The following is a 22,441-nucleotide window of genomic DNA, read 5'->3' as shown; positions in this document are numbered from 1 at the left end:
GGTGATTCCTCTACTTCTCTCTCGGGGTAACTCAGGAATTATTATTATTATTTTTTTATTTTTTGCTTGGTGCAGCATAAGCCTCAAGCTTCCTTGCACCATATATCGCTAATAATAATAATAATAATAATAATAATAATAATAATAATACGTAGTACAAAGTAACCTAAACTTTTTCACTCAGTCGTGGGTTAATCGTAAACTTAAATATACTGCACTAAAAAAAGGAAGAAGGAAAAAGGTTTCTGTTATGTATGACTTTCGGGAAGGATTCAAGAGAAAAAAACATTTTTTTCGCTTTTGCGAAATAAAACATCATGAGCAAAAAGCGCGGCAACCGATAGCGAATGAGTGCTAAATAACCTATAAAACACACGTCCTAACACCAAAAAAAAAAAAAAAAAAAAAAAAACCCGAGATATTATTACAGCCAATGAAACGCATTAAAAAGCAAATGGCCAATCACGAAGAAGCAGTGGGTAGCCAGAAGTCGCTATCGCATGGATGGGTAATCCTTACATACTGCATATCATCCAATGAAATTCCCAGAGAAAACTTTTTCGGAGGTAGCACAGTTGGTTGCTTGTATAGCGCGTGGAGAAGACTTAGTTCGAATGACGTGAGGAATTTTTATGTGGATTTTTCACAACGTGGCTGAGTTAGTCAGTCCGAGTTAGCTTAGCATGTATATTTTTTCGTTCGGATACTCGAGTTTGTCCCCCAGAAAACTGCAAATCAACAACGGAACACATGCAATTTACAGGATGAATTAGTAGATAAATCACTCATCAGATGGCAGTGGATATTTGTTTCACATGCTTGAAATAAGTAATGCCTGTATAGTACTAGTGTGTCGATACTAGAGTGGATAATACCGCATGTTTGGAAAGTTAATAGGGTTATGCTTTTTCCGCTTCTTTTGTATAAACGAAAAGTAATCATTCCGAAATATGAAAAAAATGGTATAGATATAGATATTTTCGAATTCAGTTCGGTATGTGACACATTTGTGAACGTTGGATCAGCAAAGCTTTCTTTGAAGAGAAGAAAGGCTTGTTTGAATAACAATATAAAGTTCCTTGGTGTGTTTCTTTGTGATAACTGCATTTCTTGTTGTAGCTTTCCGTGTTTAGCCGTGATATATGGGGAAACTCCCACGCTGCTGGAAGTTTATTCAGTTGTTACTGCAAATACCAAAATAGAATTTGTTGAGTTAGGTTCTTGTGTTGTTGACATCCGTTTAAATTTTGATCTGCCTAATATATGGGGAACAGCAGGCCCACGATTGTTAATGAAAGCTCAGAGCGATTTATGGTTATATTGTTTCGATCATATTTCAAAACGCCACGAACTCCACTTGGTTCACTCAGAGAAACTGCACAAAATAAAATCAATACTTCAGTTCAATTTATTTGAACAATCAACATCACAACATAACAGTATATTACTTTTAGTGTTCAAAATCTGTGTTAATACTTGTGAGACCAAAATCCTTTTGATAAAAGAAGAACAAAAAGGTGACTTATCGCACACAAACTCAACTGTGCTTCCACAGAGTAAATTTTTTCCAAAACAATATGATTCAGTGGTAACTGCCTTACACATTGAAGTCTGCTGTAATAGTAAAAAAAGATCGTTTGATAATTTGAGAAGTAACTGCATCACTGAAAATACAACAGTCATGTGTACTTCAAGGAAGCAGTGTATGCTATTTAAAAATGGTTGTTTAAGATACGTATGTGTTGTTCCATTTGTTGACATATACAGGATTTTCCGGTTTGTTGGTTTTCCATTTTATGGAATGCAGTTTATTTTACAGTCGTCAAGAGGTGCATGTGTTGTGGGAAAAGTGAAACATTCTGAATCAATTCAGGTATTGTTCTGCCTCTACTTCCCCATTGTAATTATTTAGATACATGTAAACTGTAATTATTCAGATACATGTAAACTGTTGGACCACTTTATTAGGACTATGAGCTAGGCTATGCTGTGAATTACAATTTGTGCAAAAACATGTAAATTTAATAGGTCACATGGTGTATGATTTGTGCAGGAAAGTGCCAATAAAGCCATGGGACTCAACTAACACCCAAATCAATTCACCATAAATGAGGCAGTATCTTATGGACTTTCAGAGAATTATGATTGCCATTGTGTGTAAGTGCTACAGCAGAGAGAGAGAGAGGACATCTGCACTAGTTGAATGCTTGAAATGTCATTTCACTCTTTAACCAGATGAAAGCTTGGATAATATCTGTGAATAGTTGCATTGGTGGCTGCACATGTAAGATGATGGAGTGAGGTATTTTATGTCTGGAGTATTTTGTTAAGCATTTTTATTGCTAGGTGATGAATCATTTGACAAGTGATGAAGGTTATTATGCAGAAACATCACAAACCAACAGTACTTGCACTGCAAGAAGAACCCTACAAAGAATGCATTACAGGAGAGACTTTCACAGAAGCCATTTGGCTTCATTAAAGTTAGCAATCCAATAAAAGTGCCTGATTTATGCTTTTCAACCCAGTAGAGACGAAACCACATCAAGTACTGCAACCATCCTGTTATGTGCCCACAGCACTGGTTGCTGGAGAAGATGTAATAGCGTGAGTAATGTTTTTGTGGCATACTCATGATTCCACAATCTGACCAGAGGGCACTGTGAATGCCAGACCATATCTGAACAACATCATGTCTCAATCGCACCTGGCAATGCTACCTTGTGCTACATAAAATATGTGAAAGAATGGTTTGAGGAACACAATGAAGACATCTGCACTGGCCAGTCAAATTTCTTGATTTCAATCCCATTGAGCATCTTTGGGATGAAATGGAAAGGTATATTCTTTAGCCTAATGCTCTGCTTGTGGCATGCCAGAATTGATTATAGTTTTGTTATATGAACAGCCCAAACTTCTTTGTGTTACTTTTCCAATGCATCTTACATTTGAAGCCACCAATGCAACTAATGCCATTAAATACAGTCATGTTATGTCACAGCAGTGTTTTGAGCCATTGTGTATTTGATATTAGCTCATGGTCTAATAAAGTGACCAGTAGTATGTGCGTGTGCATATGTATAATACAAGTAATATAATAAAATTTGTATTTTATATATTTGTAAAAGAATTAGAGAAGTTTACCTGATTTTTTCCTGAGAGTATCATATGGAAGTTCCTTATGATACTCTCCAGGAATTAAAATGCAAACAATTAAAAAAAATAGAAAAACTTACATTTTTTTAATTGTTTGGTTTTAATTTCTGGAGAGTATCATACAGAAGTGTTCTATGTCTCATATTGAGGTAAACTTCTCTTATTTTTTTACAAATATTGATATCAACTTAGAACATATTGAGCATTAGATCTCTGGTTCATACTATCCAATGTATTATATATATATATATATATATATATATATTTTTTATATATAGTATTCATATATATAATAAATTCATTATTTGAAGATTAAATGCATGAGGCATAATATGATATGGGTTAAATTAACTATATAATATTGGTGTAGATACACCATAGTTTACAAATAAATTTAACTACATATGTAGTTAAAGGCATTGTTTAATTTTATTTTAATTTAATGAAATTTAATTTAATTTAATAATTAAAATAAAATTTTAATTTAATTTAATTTTATCTCATATTGTTGTGGCCTTCACAATGAGATACCACTACTTTGAATAAATAACGCTCCTCTAGTAGAGGAGACTACTGTTATTTATTCTCAAGTGGCACCACCACCCAGACGGCACCATTTTGAAGCTAGTTGGCTTCATCATCAGTGGGTGGGGCTGATCATTCTGTACACCATTTGGCATCTCTCATATTGTGGAACAAATTTGCAGCTGTGATGGCATGTTTGCATTATCAGGGTACCTGCCCACCAACCGACGATGAAGCCAACTAACTTCGAAACGGCGCCATCTGGGTGGTGGTGCCCACTTGAGAATAAATAACAGTAGTTTCTTCTACTAGAGGAGTGTTATTTATTCAAAGTAGTGGTATCTCACTGCGAAGGCCGCCACAATATGAGATAAAATTAAATGATGCCTTTACAATTACGTATGTAGTTAAATTTATGGGTAAACTATGGTGTATCTACACTGATATTATACAGTACTGTATAGTTAATTTAAACATATCATATTATGCCTTGTGCATTTAATCTTCAACTACTGTATCATTCTGTACATCATTTGGCATCTCTCATATTGTGGATCAACTTTGCAACTGTGATGGCATGTTTGCATTATCAGAATACCTGCCCACCCACTGATGATAGGCCAACATCTTTGAAAAGGTGCTACCAGAGGGAGCTTGGTAATCACAGAGTTTCCAAGAATAGGTAACAACTGTCTTCCCCAATGAGGAAGCGTTGCCTATTCGAGGAGTTTTTGAGTGGTGTGAGTATCAGGAGTAACTGTCCCTTTCCTCTTTCAATGGCTTTCCTTCCTCTCCTACTATCACTTCCGTACACCTTTTTTGCTGTACTAAGTCTAATTGGGACAGTATGAGGATAAAAGAGTATATTATCCCATACCATTTTTCAAACGGTGCCGTCTGGGTGGTGATGCCCACTTGAGAATAAATAAGTCTCCTCTACTAGAGGAGCGTTATTTATTCGAAGTAGTGCAATACCTGGTATCTCGTTGTGAAGGTAGCCACAATATGAGATAAAATTAAGTGATGCCTTTACACTGTATGTAGTTAAATTTATGGGTAGTATCTACACCGATATTATATATATAATAAATTCATGCAAACATCAGTGTTATAACACACACACACACACACACACACACACACACACACAGGATTCAGTTTTGGATTCAAAACTGGATCTTAATGATTGGTAACTGCTTTTATTCAATCAGAAAATAGCATGATTAATGTGAAATTAGCATGAGAAAGGAAACTAGGCGTCTGCAGGGTGGACCAATTGAAATGTATAAGGAAAAGAGTAAACTGGATACTAATGACATCTTTATTCTTTCTGCAATGAAGTGCAGAAGGAGACATTAGTATTAGCATTAGTAGAGACATTTGATGCAAGAAAGCAAGCTTATGCAGCATCAGCCAAAAAAAAAAAAAAAAAAACTTTCACTTCACCCCTCCGTTCGTTCGAAATACCTGTCCAGCTGAGCCTTAAATTTATTTAGGCTATCAACTTCCACAACAAGGAATGGAAGTCTGTTCCGCCAACCAACTACCCGCTGGCTAAAGGCAAATTTCCGCACATCTATCCTACATCTGTCTTTCCTCAATTTGAATTTATGCCCTCTCAGGTGATTATTCTGAGCAAGAGGCAGAATCCCATCAGCATTGAGCATGCTCAAACCATTCAAGGCTTTATACACCTCAATCAGATCACCTCGCCGGTGCCTAGTCTCCAGACACTGTAATTTGCAAAACTTAAGCCTTTCTTCGTAAGAGCAACCCTTTGTTCCATTCACTAATCTTGTTGCTCTTCTCTGTACTTGTTCCAGCAGCTCTACATCCTTCTTGAAATAAGGCCTCCAGACCTGTATACAGTACTCAAGGTGTGGCCTGACCATCGCCTTATACAAGGGAATAATCACCTCCTTATTCCTGCTAGAAAAATTCCTGTATATCATTGATAAGACACCATGAGCTACTCTTGCAGCCTGTCTGCACTGCTCAGAGAACTTCATATCTGCCTGCACAATTACCCCCAGGTCCTTTTCATTCTCTACCACTGTCAGTGTAGTACCACAGAGTTGATACGTTGCTCTGGGGTTGCTGTTTCCCATATGTAGTACTTTAAATTTGTCAGTGTTAAACTTCATTTGCCACCTCTCAGCCCATCTGCTCAACCTTTCCAGATTCTGTTGCAGCAGCATAGTGTCAGTAGTGTCCTTAACAACCCTGCCAACCTTTGTATCATCTGCAAACTTGGACATTAAGTGTGATATACCATCATCAATATTATTTATAAATACAGAAAACAATAATGGACCCAACACTGAACCCTGAGGGACTTCACTGATAACATTAGTCCACGATGAGCAGTGTCCATTGATTACCACTCTCTGTCTTCTCCCCCTCAACCACCCCTTTATCCATAGCAGCAATTTGCCTCCAATGCCACACTGCTCCAATTTGTGCAGCAGTCTTCCATGTGCAACAGTATCAAAAGCCTTTCTAAGATCCAAGTATATAATATCAAAGTTATTCCCTGCATCCAGTTCTTTTGTGACTGCATCATAGAATCCAATCAAATTGGTCAGGCAAGACTTCACCTTAACAAAATCATGCTGTGTCCGAGCTATAACTGAAGTCTTGTCTAGATGATCCTGCAGTGCTTCTTTAATCAGTGCCTTCAAAATATATTGGAAAGGGTTGGCTGGAGAAGGGATGTGTGAAAATTTGCATCCAGCCAAAGACTAATGTCAGCTGTTGGAATAAATTTTCACCTAGTGTTGTGGAGGTGAGGAGTTGAATAAATTTAAGGAAGATATGGAAAAAATTATTGGAAGCAATGGGTGAATGAACTCGATTTTTTTTTTTTTTTTTTTTTTTTTCTTTTCTGGCTGGTGCTGTATATAAGACATCATATTGCCAAGACTAATCTTTCTTCCTGCTAGCAATTCTCTGTTAAAGAGAATAATTTAGGGCTGTAGCAAAAGTTTGGAAACCATTAGTCTGAATATCTTTGCATTCAAATTTCTTAGATTAAAATATGTCATTTTCCTGTTATTTCAAGGATTGTTCATTTTGTTTTTGAGGATTCATCAGAAAGTTTATTCTTATTGTGTACTGAACACAATAAGAATAAACCTCTTATTGCCTCGTCATATCACAAATAACTGGTATTATCCATCATGAATAAAAAACTATTTATTATTAATTTTGGCAAATGATGCAGGGAAGTGAACTTTATACAGCACCAGCCAAAAAAGTAAAAAGCATATTTCATTTGTTCATTTCTGTGGATAATTTATTTAAACTACTCACTTCTACAAGACTAAATGTAAGTTTATTCCACCAGTCAGGTACTCTGTTGTTGAGTATAAATTTCCAGATATCTGTTCTACAAAGATACAATTTCTACTGAAATTTATGCCTCCCACTTGAGTGTGTCATCTGAGAAAGAGTAAAGATGCCATCAGCATTTATTTTACTTAACCCTTTAAAAGTATAATTTCACTTGGGTTATCACACAGATGCATGTTCAGATATTACAATTTATAGAACCCAAATCTTGGCAAGAACATCCCTTTGTATTCCCAGTTAATCATATTGCTCTTCTCTGCACCCTTTCCAACAGATTTATGTCCTTTCTAAAATGAAATTTCAGAAACTATTCAGTAATCTAGATGTGGCCTAACCATTTCTTTATGCAGTGAAATAATTGCCTCTTTATTCCTTCTGGCAAATTTCCTCTATATGATTGACAGAACTCCATGGGCTCTTCAAGTTTAGCCTGTTTGTCCAGCTCAGACAGTTTAATATTGGACTGTTCTTTTTAACTCTAGGTCTTTTTCCTTATGAATTTCCCTGAATTTGTGCTACCTAAATGTTATGTTATTCTGAGATTTATACGATCCAAAGGCAGTGTCCTGCCTTAATAAATGTTAAACCTTAGTTGCTACTTTTTTAGCCTATCTGCTAGTTTATCTATATTTTGAAATAGTATAATTTGATTACTGTCATTAATGTAGTCGTTAAACATATACACACTGCATCATTAATCAATATTAAAAACAATAAGAGGCCCAATGTTGAATCCTCTGGTACTTAACTCATCAGTCTGTGAAGAGGAGTGAATTTATAACAACTCTGTTTCCTGCCATTTAGCCAGCCGTTCATCCATAGTAGTAACTTGTCCTTAATGCCACGTTGTTCTAATGTATAAAACAATCTTATATATGGTGCAGTATCAAAGGCTTTACTGAAATCTCTGATGTCAGAATTGGTCTTTGTATCCAGTTCCATTGTGATGAGCTCTTAGCAGTTAATCAGATTGGTCAGGCACGATCTGCCCTTAGCAAATCTGTGCTATGTTTACCTTATGGCTCCACTTTAACTATCGATCCCATTGTGTTTTCCTCAGCACAGAAGTCAAACTTACAGATGTGTAAATACTGGGGGTCCTGAGTATTCATTATCTGAGTCCTCTTAGTTATGAGGATTTGAAAATTAAAGGAAGCCCTTGAGAAAATTGACCAAGCACTTGAATATTTTTCTAAGAATGAGCCTCTTCATGATTGCGCAGCAAAAGTTAAGCATGAAGTTCAAGACACAACTAAATGCTACAACACAATTTTACCTGAAAAAAATACTGCAAAAAAAAACCAAAACAACTCTGGATTCATTCTTTATTCGTAAAACTGAAAAATAGTGCTTTACTTAACATACAATAAAAAATTTCTAATAAAATAATTGCTTCAATTTTCAGTTCCTTCAATCCATTTTTTACTATGTTCAAGTACATAATACACATTACGAAAATTTGGTCCCTGTTTTAAGTGGAATTCTGGAACCAATTATCCTCGGATAACGAGGAACCCCCCCATGCCTACTTCATCTTTTGAACCATTCTTCTCTAGAAATTTCTCATGGTCTAAGGATACACTTATTATTATGGCTAAAGGTTTTGCAGCCATTCTTTAAGGTAACCAGATGGATTCCATCAGCCCCAGGTGTTTTGTTCACTTTTAGCTGTGGTAATTTCTCTTTTATCTGCTTTTCTATTGTTTTAAAATCATTTAAACTTCCATTCTGTATTAAGTTCCGAATTATTCTAATCCTGTATTAAAAACTTCATGTATGAACACATATGCCAAATATTATTGGTTCACTAGCAGTCTGTATGGGGTCAGCAGGTCTCTGTAACCAAGTGGTCAGGAGCGGGAGTGCAGTAGCGCACACTTTGAGTAAATACAGTCGATTTGCCAACCCGCACTGGACGAGCATGGTAGATTACAGTCCATTTCCCTCAACATGAATTGTTGAGGAGGCTTCCATCCTGCAGTGGATTGATAATGCTGCAGTTTACCTTCTTTTTATGGGATCATCAGTAGTTATGCTATTTATATCCAGTGGATTAATGCTGATTCATCTCTTTCCTTCTAATGTTGACATACCCAATGAATTGCTTTTCTTTGCATTTTTAGCCAAAGTGCTTGCCCCTGTGTACGACCAGTGCATCTTACACTGTTCTCACAGGAGGTAGTTATCCATGTATTCTGTCTTGCAGCATAAGTATGAGCTCCAACTTTAAGATGAGCATTTGAGTACTTGATGAATCTCTTGATTGATTCTTTCCTTCACGGGCAATGATCCTTTTCTTCAAGCATTCATATTCACCCAATAAAATGACAAAGGGGGAAAGACACGAAATATTCATAAAGTGCAGATCAAACATTTAAAACAATATTAGATTGTCTGTCATTTATTGAATGACAGACAATCCAATCCACTAGCTGATCTGGTCCACAAACCCAGGATCTTCATTTCTAAACCATGTTGCACTACTTTACATTATTAATCTTTTAGTAATTATATTTAGTAAAATAAGAGGAGTTTACCTCAATATAGTACGTAGAACACTTCCGTATGATACCCTCCAGAAATTAAAACGGAAAAACCGAAAAAAATCGACAACTTACCGGTACATTAGAGTAAAATATAAATAATTAAATAATCAATTTAACACAATTCAAATCAATTTAAAACAATTAAAAATCAAATTAACACAATTGACTATTTCATTCACTTCCTGTCTCTCCAGTAGTAAACAATTGATACACACAATTATGGGAGATTTTTTGAATGGCTTGGTGCAAAATTACATTACATCTGCACTAAGGTACTCGGCCCAAAGTTACCATATTTCTTTTCTAAAATATTGCCTTCAAAACAACATCGTTCCGAAGTTTGCCGGGGTGAATTTAAATCAAAAAATTTCAGGCATAAAACAACTAACACTGGGGACATTGCGTAATATTGTTAAGCTTGCCTTAAAATCTCGATATTCGAATAAACAAAAAAAGGAAGGAAAATCATTTTGAATATTTTCGTTAGATTCTTTTAATTGCGTTAATTTGATTTTTAATTGTTTTAAATTGATTTGAATTGTGTTAAATTGATTATTTAATTATTTATATTTTACTCTAATGTACCGGTAAGTTGTTGATTTTTTTCGGTTTTTCCGTTTTAATTTCTGGAGGGTATCATACGGAAGTGTTCTACGTACTATATTGAGGTAAACTCCTCTTATTATTTTACTAATATTATTATCAACGTAGAACATATTGAGTATTACAGCTCTGATTCATACTAAGTAATTATATTTATATTAGACTGAGGAAAGTATATAGTTTTAGCCATTTTGGAATTGAAATTTGAAGTTATCAAATATAAATGTGTTTTTTTATTTTAATCTTTTAGATATAACTTCATGAAATTTTTAAACTTTTTATCTTATATTGTATTTAAAATAAATAAATGCACAAGGCATAATACTTTAAGAGTTTGGTATCTATATATGATATCGGTGTTTAGATACACCATAGATAACTCTTAAGAAACTACTTTGTAGTTTCTTAAGAGTTATTTATGGTGTATCTAAACACCGATATCATATATACTTATATTGTATATACCACTTTTTAGTGCTTCCAGATTTGGGAGAATATTTTGGCTGTTACTGCTGGTGATATAGTTGGAAAGGGATCTCCACAATTGCTTTTAGTAAATGAAGTTGATCAGGATGCAGTATTTCTACTTCAGTCCTATTTAATTACTGATTGTTTCACTGTCTGTTACCCTGTAAGTAACTAGCACCATTATGGCATTATGTAGGTATTAAATTTTAATGAATATTTTATTTTTTAATGGAAATAGGTGTGAATGTTACAGTTTTAAATGCTGATTCCAAATCTGTAATTAATTTTACTCTATAAACATATATCACTTCAATCTTTTTTCACAAAATAGAAAAAAATGTACTGTCTCTAGCAAACTATATGTGTATTATGAACATTCAGCACACAGTTTCATTACAGATATTTAAGAACAAACAATACTGTACACAGGCTGTCTTTCATCTCATTGAATTCAGTACTTTATTTATTGGTTCAGCACACATTTATTTATTTATATTTTTTTTTTACATGGATAAACTGTTTATTTTGACACTTGTTTTTAATCATATAAATTTCTTTTCAAACACTAGTAGTCTGCTAACATTGCCTCATTTGAATTCCAAGTCTCAACTTATTTCTGAGACATTGAAGTTTGGAAATTATCAAATTATCATATTGAAGCGGCTCTGTGATTTGTGATCCATTAAAAACAGCAGCATCATCTATTTCAAGAATATCTATCTTTAAAACAGCCTTTCTTTTACATATGATCATAACAAAATTCCTTAGTTCCAGTTTTGGGAAGTGCTGCTGCTGCCACAGACACGTGGCTTATTGGTGACATTTTGGCTTCCAGATGTGAAATTAGTCCTTTTTGGACAATTAATTTTTAATCAGATTTACTACATGTCCAATTCACACAGAAAGCAAGAAATTTTGAAATAACTGACTCAAATAACCATCACAAATTTATTATTCTTACTTGAAAAACAGTCCGAATCAGCTAGCATTTCAAGAATCAAAGTTATGAATTTTAGCAGGAATCTGTCTTTACTAGTTTGGACAGAGTGGATAACCAGTGGCAGATTTGGATATTGTATCATTACCTTTTTGCTGGATTCCAGTGAATTAAGGAGAGCCATCATGAAATTCTAGATTAATAAGAGTATTAATTAAGGTAATCAAGACTTATAACAAATAAAATAAACATCCAGATAAATTTAAAAAAAAGGCATCTTTTCTCCCCTAATTTCAGCACATAAAAAATGCCCAAATATCTAGGTGAAGTTTAAATACAATAATTCAGAAATTCAGGGGCTTAGAGGGGGACATTCTGTGTGTTATCAGACACTCAGTCTAAAACACTGATAGATCCAATATCTTTCTATTTCAGAAGATTTAGGAGAAGTCCGGTTGGCCTACCTCCCTAAAATCCACTCATGCACACCTTGATGGTGAGCCCTGTTACGTCACTTAGGTGGCAATGAATATGTAGAGTGGTTCTCTTCAAGATGCCTGGTCAGTGTGAAGAGGAAAAGACCAAACCCTCCAGCACATGACAGCACAACAAAACAAATGGCCCTCAGTCCCCAGCAGCTTTCACTCCCCCTCTTATGGCAGTGAGAGGATCAGAGTGGAAGCAGAGGGTGCTAAGAATCTCTGGGTACGATCAGGCTGCCATGCACGGAAACTGAACTTGGCCTGTTACACGTAAGATCCCTCATCAGTGAAGACAGGATACTAGAGCTGGAAAAGGAATTAGAAAATGTAAATTGGAATATCATCAGTTTGGTTGAAACAAGAAGAAGAAATGAATCACTTATAAGTTTATCAAGTGGAAATCTGCTTTACACCAATGGAAACAGTGAAAGGAGTGAAGGTGGAGTTGGCTTTCTGATCCATAAAGATATAAAAAAACAACATTTTGGAATTCAAAAGGATGTTAAGACTACTACTCAGGATTTCTAAGAGGTATAAGCTAAAGGTTATAATGATTTATGCACCAATATCGAGCCATGATGATGAAGAGGTTGAAGAAATGTACACCGAAATTGAGAGTCTTCTAGATGAACAGAAAACTCACTACACTATCATTATGGGGGACTTCAATGCTAAGGTTGGAAAGAGACAAAACAGCGCAGAAAGGGGAACTATAGGAAATTTTGTAATTGGTGAAAGACTTGTGGAATTTGCAGAATCTAGAGGAATGTCAATAATGAACACTTTTTTTCAAGAAAAGGGTGAACATAAAGTGGACATGGAAGAGTCCAAATGGATTAACAACTAATGAAATCGACTTCATCCTCACTAACAGAAGATATATCGTGAATGATGTTACTGCCCTGAATGTTGGAAGTGATCACAGAATGGTAAGATGCACACTTGATATAGATGTAAGAAAAGAAAGGAAAAAACTGACTCGAGTAAATAAAACAAAGGTCTTTGAGATAACAGAAGAGGAGAAAAAGCAGTATGTTCTGGAACTTAAGAACAAGTTTGAGCTTCTGCAGACTGTTCAGGACCAAGATATCGATGAGGAATATTACAACTTTCTGAAAGCGATAAAGCCCAAGAAACCTATAGGTAAAAAGAAATCCAAAGAAGAAAAAATCAGTCAAGAAACACTTGTCATGATGAACCGAAGACGACAAATGAAGAGCACGAAAAACACTGACAGGGAGAAAATTGAGTATACTGAGTTATGCAAAGCCACTCAGAGAGGACATAAGAAAATTTAACACAAGAAAGTAGAACAAGCATTAAGGGAAAACAAAGGATTTAAATCAGCAGTCATGAGCGGTAATACAGAAAGACAAATGATACTGAAACTGAAGAATAGCAGAGAAGGCATAATTCAAATAGCAGAAGACTACCATAAAGAGTTTTACAAGGAGTGAGGGAATGATGCCAGCAGTGAGGAAAATGGATTGCAAAGTAGCAACACATACAACATACCTGATATCCTTCCTGATGAAGTAGAACATGCGTTGAAGAATCAGAAAGCTCCGGGGGAAGATGAAGTTACTGTAGAGTTGTTAAAATTGGGAAGAAGAGACATCACACAAAAACTGGCAAGACTCTTCACAAAATACATCAGAAAAGGTGTGGCACCTAAGGAGTGGAATAATGCAATCATAGTTTTGCTGCATAAGAAAGGAGATAAATCAGAAATTGGAAATTATAGACCAATTAGCTTGTTATCCCACATCTACAAGTTGTTCACAAGGGTCATTACTAACCGATTAGAAAGAATACTTGATGAGACTCAACCGAAAAAGCAAGCTGGCTGCTGGCTTTAGGACAGGATTCTCAACTATGGATCACCTTCACAGCTAATGGAGAAGGCAAATGAATATAAAACACCATTATGCCTGGCATTTGTGGATTATGAAAAGGCATTTGACTCCATACAGCATAAGGCAATGTTTCGGGCACTGGAAAGACAAGGCATAGATTCCCCATATATTATGATTTTGAAGAGAGTGCTATGTGAGAATGCTACTCTACTCCTATTATATGAGAATGCTACCTCCTTCATTAGACTAGACAAAGAGAATAGTAAATTTAAAATTGAGAAAGGAGTTCGACAAGGAGACAATATCTCCGAAGTTGTTTACTGCTGCCCTTGAGGAAGCTTTCAGAAGATTAGACTGGTCACAGAAAGGAGTCAATGTGAATGGAGAGTACCTAAACCATTTACGATTTTCAGATGACATTGTGGTCAGAAGCCATGATCCCAAAGAATTAGAGGACAATCATAATCAGTTATGCAGAGTTAGTAAGGATTTTGGACTAAAGATGAACCTAAAGATGACTAAAACAAAAGTAATGATGAAAAAGTATGCCACAGAAAGGGATATAATGATTGAAGGAGCAGTAATTGAAAAGGTTGAGTCATATACTTATCTGGGACAAGTCATTATCTGTGACTGATAAATGGAGGGAAGTCAAGAGAAGAATAAATTTTGGATGGATAGCATTCAGGAAATATAGTCACATACTGAGGAGCAATATCCCAATTTGTCTGAAATGTAAAATAATGAACCAATATATACTCCCCACCATGACTTATGGAAGTGAAACTTGGGCACTAACCAAAAGAATGGAAGAGACACTGAGAACTACACAGCGAAGAATGGAACAAATTATATTGGGAATCAGACTGTTAGATAAGAAGAGAAACACATGGATTAATCAGCAAACTCAAGTAAAGGACATTCTTATCAAAACTAAAGAACTGAAATGGTCTTGGGCAGGACACATAGCTCGAAGACATGATCACAGATGGACTAAGAAAATAACAGAATGGTACCCAAGAGGAGCTAAGAGAAAACCTGGAAGACAACAATGGAGATGGACAGATGAAATTAATGAGTTTGTGGTTAGTAAATGGATGGCCATTGCATAAAACAGAAGGAACTGGAAAGTTGCTGGAGAGGCCTTCATCCTGCAGTGGATTGAAAATGGCTGATGATGAATTCAGAAATAGTGTGAAATGTGCATGCACAAAAATAGGAAAATAAGAAATATAGTGTATAACAGTGGAAAAATGTGGGGACTGCTTGCTTATATTTATTTTATAAAGGTATTATAAACTTACTGTTATTCACTTTTACAGAAGGTGTTAATCAGTGATGAAGTATTCGAGAAAAAACAGACTACAGTTTTTGGCTTAAGAAAGAGAGTTATTGTGAGTTTCATTTCTTTCATTTATTTTGGATCTATTAATTTTTTAATATTTATAATTGTATTTATTAGATAATTATTGTATTTAATATATGTGCTATTTGTTTACAAGTAATAGTAGCAGTTTTTATATTTAAAGTAGTTTCATAAATTAGTATAGAATGGCATGCATGTTTGCTTGCAACACATGCTCACATGATTTAGAAAAGTTAGGCAGATGGGCTGAGAAGTGGCAACTGAAGTTAACATTTTTTTTTTTTTTTTTTTTATGTAAACCCTAAACACGAGAGGTATTAGAACCTATAGTACTCAGTACCGTGCTTGGGTTGGAGGTTCAGAAGACGAAAGAAGATATTTGTTGATATTGGACTTGAACTTCTGTAGACTGTAATTTTCAGGAAATATGTGTGAAGGAAGGTTGTTCCAGAAAAACGGCAGTTGAATGAATAAATGAGGAAGATGAAAAGTTGGTTCTGTGAGTTTGAAGTTGGACATTAAATGGATGTTGGCTGCTGGCGGCACGTGTTCGGACTCTTTTGAAAGAGAGAGCGGGAATTATTGAAGCCAATTCAGAAGAACAGTGCCCATGGAAGTATCTGTAGAAGAGGCATGCAGCAGAAACAGTACATCTATGAGACAGTGGAGAGACTCTGTTAGAGATGAATCATTAATTAACCTAACGGCCCTCTTCTGAATGGAATCAAGAAGCCTGAGAGAGGTTTTGGGGGCACCACCCCAGATGTGGGAACAATATTCCATGGCAGGGCGGATTTGTGATTTATACAGAGTGAACAGCTGTTTGGAAGAAAAGTAACGTCGAGAGCGAAAGAGAAAACCAAGTTTTTTAGATGCAGAGTAAGCAATATTTGTAATGTGCTTGTGCCAAGAGAGATGGGCAGAATTGGGCAGATTGGACCCATGTGCACTGGTTGTGGGGAAAGTTTAGACAACCCAGCTGATGTTGTGGATGAATTCAACAACTACTTTGCATCCGTCTTTACTGACAAAAAACCCTTTATGCTGAGAAGAGGCTGAGTCATATGAAATTAGTGATGTCATAATTACTACAGATGATTGTTTATTAGAAAAACTTTTGAGCATAAAGGCAAGTAAAGCCCCTAGAGTTGATGGCATTATACTTTGTAGTTTTGAGGGAGAGTGTGACAGTGTGTATTGAACCATTGAGTTTAATTATGAGGGCATCTTTGGACTCAGGGGAGATTCCTTTGGATTGGAGAAGTGCCAATGTATCTCCAAGCATAAAGTGGTTCTAAGAGAGAAGTTAGTAACTACAGATTGGTTAGTCTGACTTCAGTGGTAGGAAAAATCTTAGAGGCAGTGATTAAGAGTGCAATCCAGGGACATTTAGATAGATATGGTATTCTGTAGGACACACAACGTGGCTTTGTTAAGGGTAAATCTTGCTTAAATAACTTAGTAGGCAATTTTGACACAATTACTCATGAACTGGATTTAGGGAGTAATTTTGACATAGTTTATTTGTATTTTAGTAAAGCATTTGATTTGGTCCCTCATGGGAGGCTCCTGTATAAGCTTGAAAACGTTGGAATTACTGGTAAGATTTTAAGATGGATTTTTTTTTTTTTTTTTTTTTTTGGAAACTCCAAACACGAGAAGTATTAGAACCTGTTGTACTTGGTACCGTGCATGGGTTTGGGGTTGAGAAGATGAAAGAAGATATTTGTTGACATTAGATGTGAACTTCTATATTGTTCTATAGATTGTAATTTTCAGGAAATGTGTATGAAAGAAGGTTATTCCAGAAAACAGCAGTTGAATGAATAAATGAGGAAGATGAAAAGTTTGTTCTATGAGTTTGAATTTGGACACTAAATGGATGTCTGCTGGTTGTAGCGGCACATGTTCAGACTGTTTTGAAAGAGAGAGAGAGAGAGAGAGAGAGAGCGGGAATTATAGAAACCAATTCAGAAGAACAGTGCCCATGGAAGTATCTGTAGAAAAGGCTTGCAGCAGTCTCTCCACTCTCTGTCTATGAGACAGAGAGTGGAGAGACTCTGTTAGAGATGAATCGTTAATTAACCTAACTGTCCTCTTCTGAATGGAATCTAGAAGCCTGAGAGAGGTTTTGGGGATACTGCCCAGATGCGAGAACAGTATTCTATGGTAGGGCGGATTTGCAATTTGTACAGAGTGAATAACTGTTTGGAAGAAAAGTAATGCTGAGAGCGAAAGAGGAAAACCAAGTTTTTTAGATACAGAGGAAGCAATATTTGTAATGTGCTTGTGCAGAGAGAGAGAGAGAGAGAGAGAGAGAGAGAGTAGAAGTCATTGTAATTCCCAAAAGAAATTGGAGTGTCAACAAAGATAAGCATAGGCGCAGAAGAATCCTTTTTGCGAGATATAAGACAGAACTGAGTTTTAGGATTGAAATCAGCACTGTACGGCCCACGCGGTCCAGATAGGATTTCACTATGCACCTCGGGTCAAATCTTGTCAGAGGAAAACCATAATTTGACATCACAATACAATGAGAAACGAAAGCCTGTTCCTCAGTTTCACTAAAAACAGTTGGATGTCCTGGGGTGGCATCATGTTTCCCTTTCAGCTTTAACCATAGGGTGTTTCTATGTATCCCATACCTAAAAAATAAAATTATTTATTAGTATAAAATTATTAATTAGCATAAAATTATTAATTACGTAGTGTAAAATTATTAATAACGGTAGTATTAAATTATTTTTCTAATTTTAAAACAGAATACTGATACAAACTACTTGAAACTTACTTTTCAGCTGCTTTTTGTAAGGATATTTTATTTGATTTAATTTCATTAAGGGCCTCTGTCAGCGTAGCATCAGTATAATTTCGATAATGACGTGACCCAACTTTCCTTCTGCATTTTCCAGGCATTTTATACTTTAAAACAGATAAATTGTTATAAATATAGTAAAATAAAATAAAAGTGTTGAATTATCATGGTGCATCGCATCGCCATTAACTGTCACAATGTTGTACTCCATACGTTTACGTTCTACTTATTTTCACAAAAAATAAAGTAAATAAACACTTATTTAAAATTTACTTTTTACAAAATTATCACAAAACATAATATATTAAAATAAACTTATTTTCAAATCCACTGCACTTGGAGTTTTTCTGTATCAAAACAAAGTTTCAACAGCTTCCTGAAAATGATATTCACAAGCGACACACACACACACACACACACACACACACACACACACACACACACACACACACACACACACACACACACACACACACACACAATGGGTACACTAGGCTGCTTGAAGGTTGTGCTAGTAGTTTTAATAGTTCCAACAGATGGAAACAATAACTGTAAAAGTGCTGGGGGTAATTTTGCCCTCGGACGGATTGCAGAATGCCCGGTAAAATCAAAATTAAATCATGCGGCGTAGGTGTCACAAAGTAATACCTGCCACAAAGTTGTCCTGGTTTATGGTATACAATTATCAATTATAATTAATAATAATTTAATAATAATTATTAATTTTATAAATTAAGCTAAGCTATACATACGGTCTAGTTATATAATTATCAATTATAATAATAATAATAATAAGTAAAAATTTCACAGATTATATTTATATAATTTGTCTTTGAAATTTTTAAATTTGTTATGTATCCTTAGGTGGGTCGGGCAGCACTAGAATATGCTAAACGTCGTGTTGAAAAAAAGTATTTGGTTATTAGTGATGCCTTGAATTCTTTACTTGGGATATCCCTTGGAATGGAGAAAAAAAATTCCGCCAGATTAAATGTAAGTTGTTTTTTACAATCTATCACTTTTATTATCTTGTAATAATACAATACAATTTATTTATCAAGAGATTATGTTTACAATAAACGAACTTGTTAAGAAAAGTGAATTTCTTGACAACAAGTTGAAATTCTTCATTTACAACAATTTTGTATACAAATTCTTTTACTACCAGAAAAGATAATGAAGTCACTACTCAGTACATTCCACACTGTAAACAGAGATAGTAATTTATCTGTATAGCAATTTTAATCCACTGTATCATTGAGTATCAAGAATTTTCTTATTAGAAATTTTTAATTTGAAGATGGGATAACTTCTTCTGAGCCTGAAATCAACACTAGCCAGCAAGTTGTTTATTATATTCATTGTGTGTGCCTATCTCCAAATCTATTTAATACCCTAGGGTGAGGCAAAGTAATTGCTTTTGGGTTCCTTAAATTATGTGTGCCATTCGATTGCAGTTTTGATTCTTCATAAATAGTGTTAAGATTTTTCAAGAATAAATTTAACTGCAGTTTTTGAATTGAATACAGTATTTTGTATTTTAACAAAAATTGCCTTCTCTTATTCAGGTCATTCCAAGAGTTTGCCCCCATTAAAAGTTTCAAAATCCTGTTAATTAAGTTGTTTATTACCCTTATTTCTGTTATATTTGCTCGTGCCCATACATTTACTAAATAATTGAGTTGAGAGTCCACTAATGCATAACATAAGGTAACTTTTGTTCTAAGATTTAACTTATTCTTAATGTAGTAAAAAAAAGTACACATAAAATCTCATTTTTTTGTACAGATTTGTTATATGTATTGCCCAACTTAGACTGTAGTCAATCCATAACCCAAGGTAACAATGATTTGAAACTTCTTCCACAGTTAGACATTTGCAATTCTGGAAATTCTGATCATGTAGGCATTCATGTTTATGTAATTTAATAGAGGGATGAATGTCCAAGGTTTGATGAGGAGGTCTAATTACCAAAAATTTTGTCTTTTCAAAGCTGAGTGCTAATTTATTATCATGCAACCAAGTTTGTAAATGTATTACATACTGCTGTAAATCTTTTGCCATTTTTGTCAGGTTCTTTCCAATTCTATATAAGAGTATATCATCTGCATAAATTTTTATAAAGGAGTTCTTTATTACTTCGAATATGTCATTTGTAAAGATGTTGAACGTGATTGGCCCAACATGAGTGCCCTGTGGTACTCCTCTCTTTACATTGTATGATTTTCCCTTTGTATTTTCTACTTCAACTGTTATTTTTCTATTGGTTAAATAACTTGCTAAGAGTTGATTGATTCTTCCCCTAATACCATATTTCTGTAATTTCTGATGCAATATTGGGATATCGATTAAGTCATATGCTTTGGTCAAATCTATAAATAAAATCATTATGAAGTTATTGTTGTTTAAATGTAAGTTAAAAGAGTATGCTAAGTTCTCTAATAATGTCTGTGTTCTCTTGCCCTTCTGATATGAAAATAGAGAGTTGTTTAACAGCCCATATTGATGTAGGTTTATGTAATTATATGGGAAAATATATAATTTTCTATTATCTTATTAATAACTGACTGTATTGTTATTGGTCTGTAATTGCAAAAGTCATCAGGTGGTCCCTTTTTATATATAGGAATTAGCTTAAAAGAAAGTAAATTTGTAGGATAGCTTCCCGACTCTAACATCCGTGCTATAAGCTCCACCAAGAGAACGGAGAACTGCTCTTTGTTTCTCTTTACTTCAGTTACTGTAATACTGTCCTTTCCATAAGATTTCTTGTTCTTTAACTGTTCTATAATCTTAAGAATCTCAGTATATTGTGGAGCTAAGACTACACAAGAGTTTACTATCTGAGGAAGACTATCTTGTTTAGTAAAGGAAGCTTGTCAATAATGTAAATTATATCTGTTGAGATCTAATACAGCTTTGGCAAACCTATTTGCAGCCTCATATTGTTTGTTTGTACCATCTGTCTGTTCTAATAGTGTTTTAATATGGCTTCCCCTTGTTTTTTTCTTCCTTGTATTTAACAGGTTATTTATAACGTTCCATTTTTCTTTTGTGTTATCTGCTTATCCATAAAAAGTTGATTGTAATTAGTGTTTTTTTGTTTTCTTATCATACCTGTCAATTTATTTCTGAGTGTTTTATAATTGTGATAGTGTTCTGTCTTTGATGGACAATTTCTATACTGTCTGAAATATTTATTCCTTTGTACCATTAATTCTTCTATTTCATTAGTCATCCAAGGTTTCTTAAGCTTGATCCTGCTACTCCTAGTGTTTATGTTGCAGGCTGAGTGGTTTACTTTTCTCTCGATATTAAACCTCGAATTGTTTATCATTTGTATTATCTTATTTGAAAAGACATTTACATTTGTTGTGTATGATGCTTGCTCTTGTATTAACAAGTTTTCTATGTTCTGTTTCAGTTTCCCTGTTGATAAATAATTTTTCTCTGTAGCATTTGTTAATTTTTTTTCTTCACGTGGGTGTTGTTTTGAATACATATCTACTATTAGTATACATATTCTGTGATCTGAAAGTTTATTTAATAGTATGTATGAATTAGCATACTTTAACTTGATGTTTATTATAAAGTGATCTAAACAAGAGCTTACTGTTCTATCTCCCTCCATCCTTTGTTGCCTAGTTATTCCAAATAAGGTATGTTCAAATCCATAGTTGTTTAAAATAACAGAGTATTGAGAAGCACATTATCCGTTTCATCTGTTAGTAAATTGATATTGAAATCTCCTACTAGTATGGTATTTTCAGTCTGTATGTTATCTAATTCTATTAGGAATTCTATTATTGAATCTAATGGTGGCCTATAAAACACACAAATCAGTTTTCACAAGACTGAGTTAAGTGGTTGACCTGTATTGCCTTAAAGCATGTTCTATAGTATATTATTATTCCTCCACCCCTTCTCAAATCTCTCAAAATATAGACTGTCATAACCTTATATGTTATAATTTGAAATTTCATCACTTTTTATGTTAACCTCTGTTAAGACTATACATGAAATATATTCTTTCATTGCATTAATATATTGTAAGAAGTTAAACAAATTTTTTCTTAATTATCTGATATTCAGAGCTACCATAAAGAACTGATTTTTATCAATTATAAGCACTTGAATACTAGGATTATTTAAAAAATATAAAGTTGAATTGAAAGTCTGTGATTCCTCAAAAAGCATACCTGATGTCTTAATTTTACCTTAGGTCTAGATTTCAGAAAATTACAATTATTCACAATTAAACAGTCTATTTTATATACTGCAGATCCTTTGAACTCAGAATTCTAATGGCTGTTGAAGATTCATTCTTCTTCACATA

At 34.5% G+C, this 22,441-nt stretch overlaps 1 protein-coding gene across 1 annotated transcript in view; it reads left to right on the top strand.

Annotated features, from left to right (window-relative positions):
• The first annotated feature begins 901 nt into the window (after positions 1–901).
• The window catches only part of LOC150078569 (uncharacterized), a 75,790-nt gene continuing 54,250 nt past the window's right edge, over positions 902–22,441 (top strand). The window contains exons 1-4 of the mRNA XM_090384614.1: positions 902–1,873; positions 10,657–10,812; positions 15,247–15,318; positions 18,970–19,098. Coding sequence (XP_090240740.1) covers positions 902–1,873; positions 10,657–10,812; positions 15,247–15,318; positions 18,970–19,098 — 1,329 coding nt within the window. The remainder of the gene's footprint in view (positions 1,874–10,656; positions 10,813–15,246; positions 15,319–18,969; positions 19,099–22,441) is intronic.

Source organism: Mastigoproctus giganteus, chromosome 11 (assembly GCF_048544385.1).
Source record: "Mastigoproctus giganteus isolate SK-2022 chromosome 11, ASM4854438v1, whole genome shotgun sequence".
NCBI lineage: Eukaryota > Metazoa > Arthropoda > Arachnida > Uropygi > Thelyphonidae > Mastigoproctus > Mastigoproctus giganteus.
This window is presented reverse-complemented; position numbering and strand designations above follow the sequence as displayed.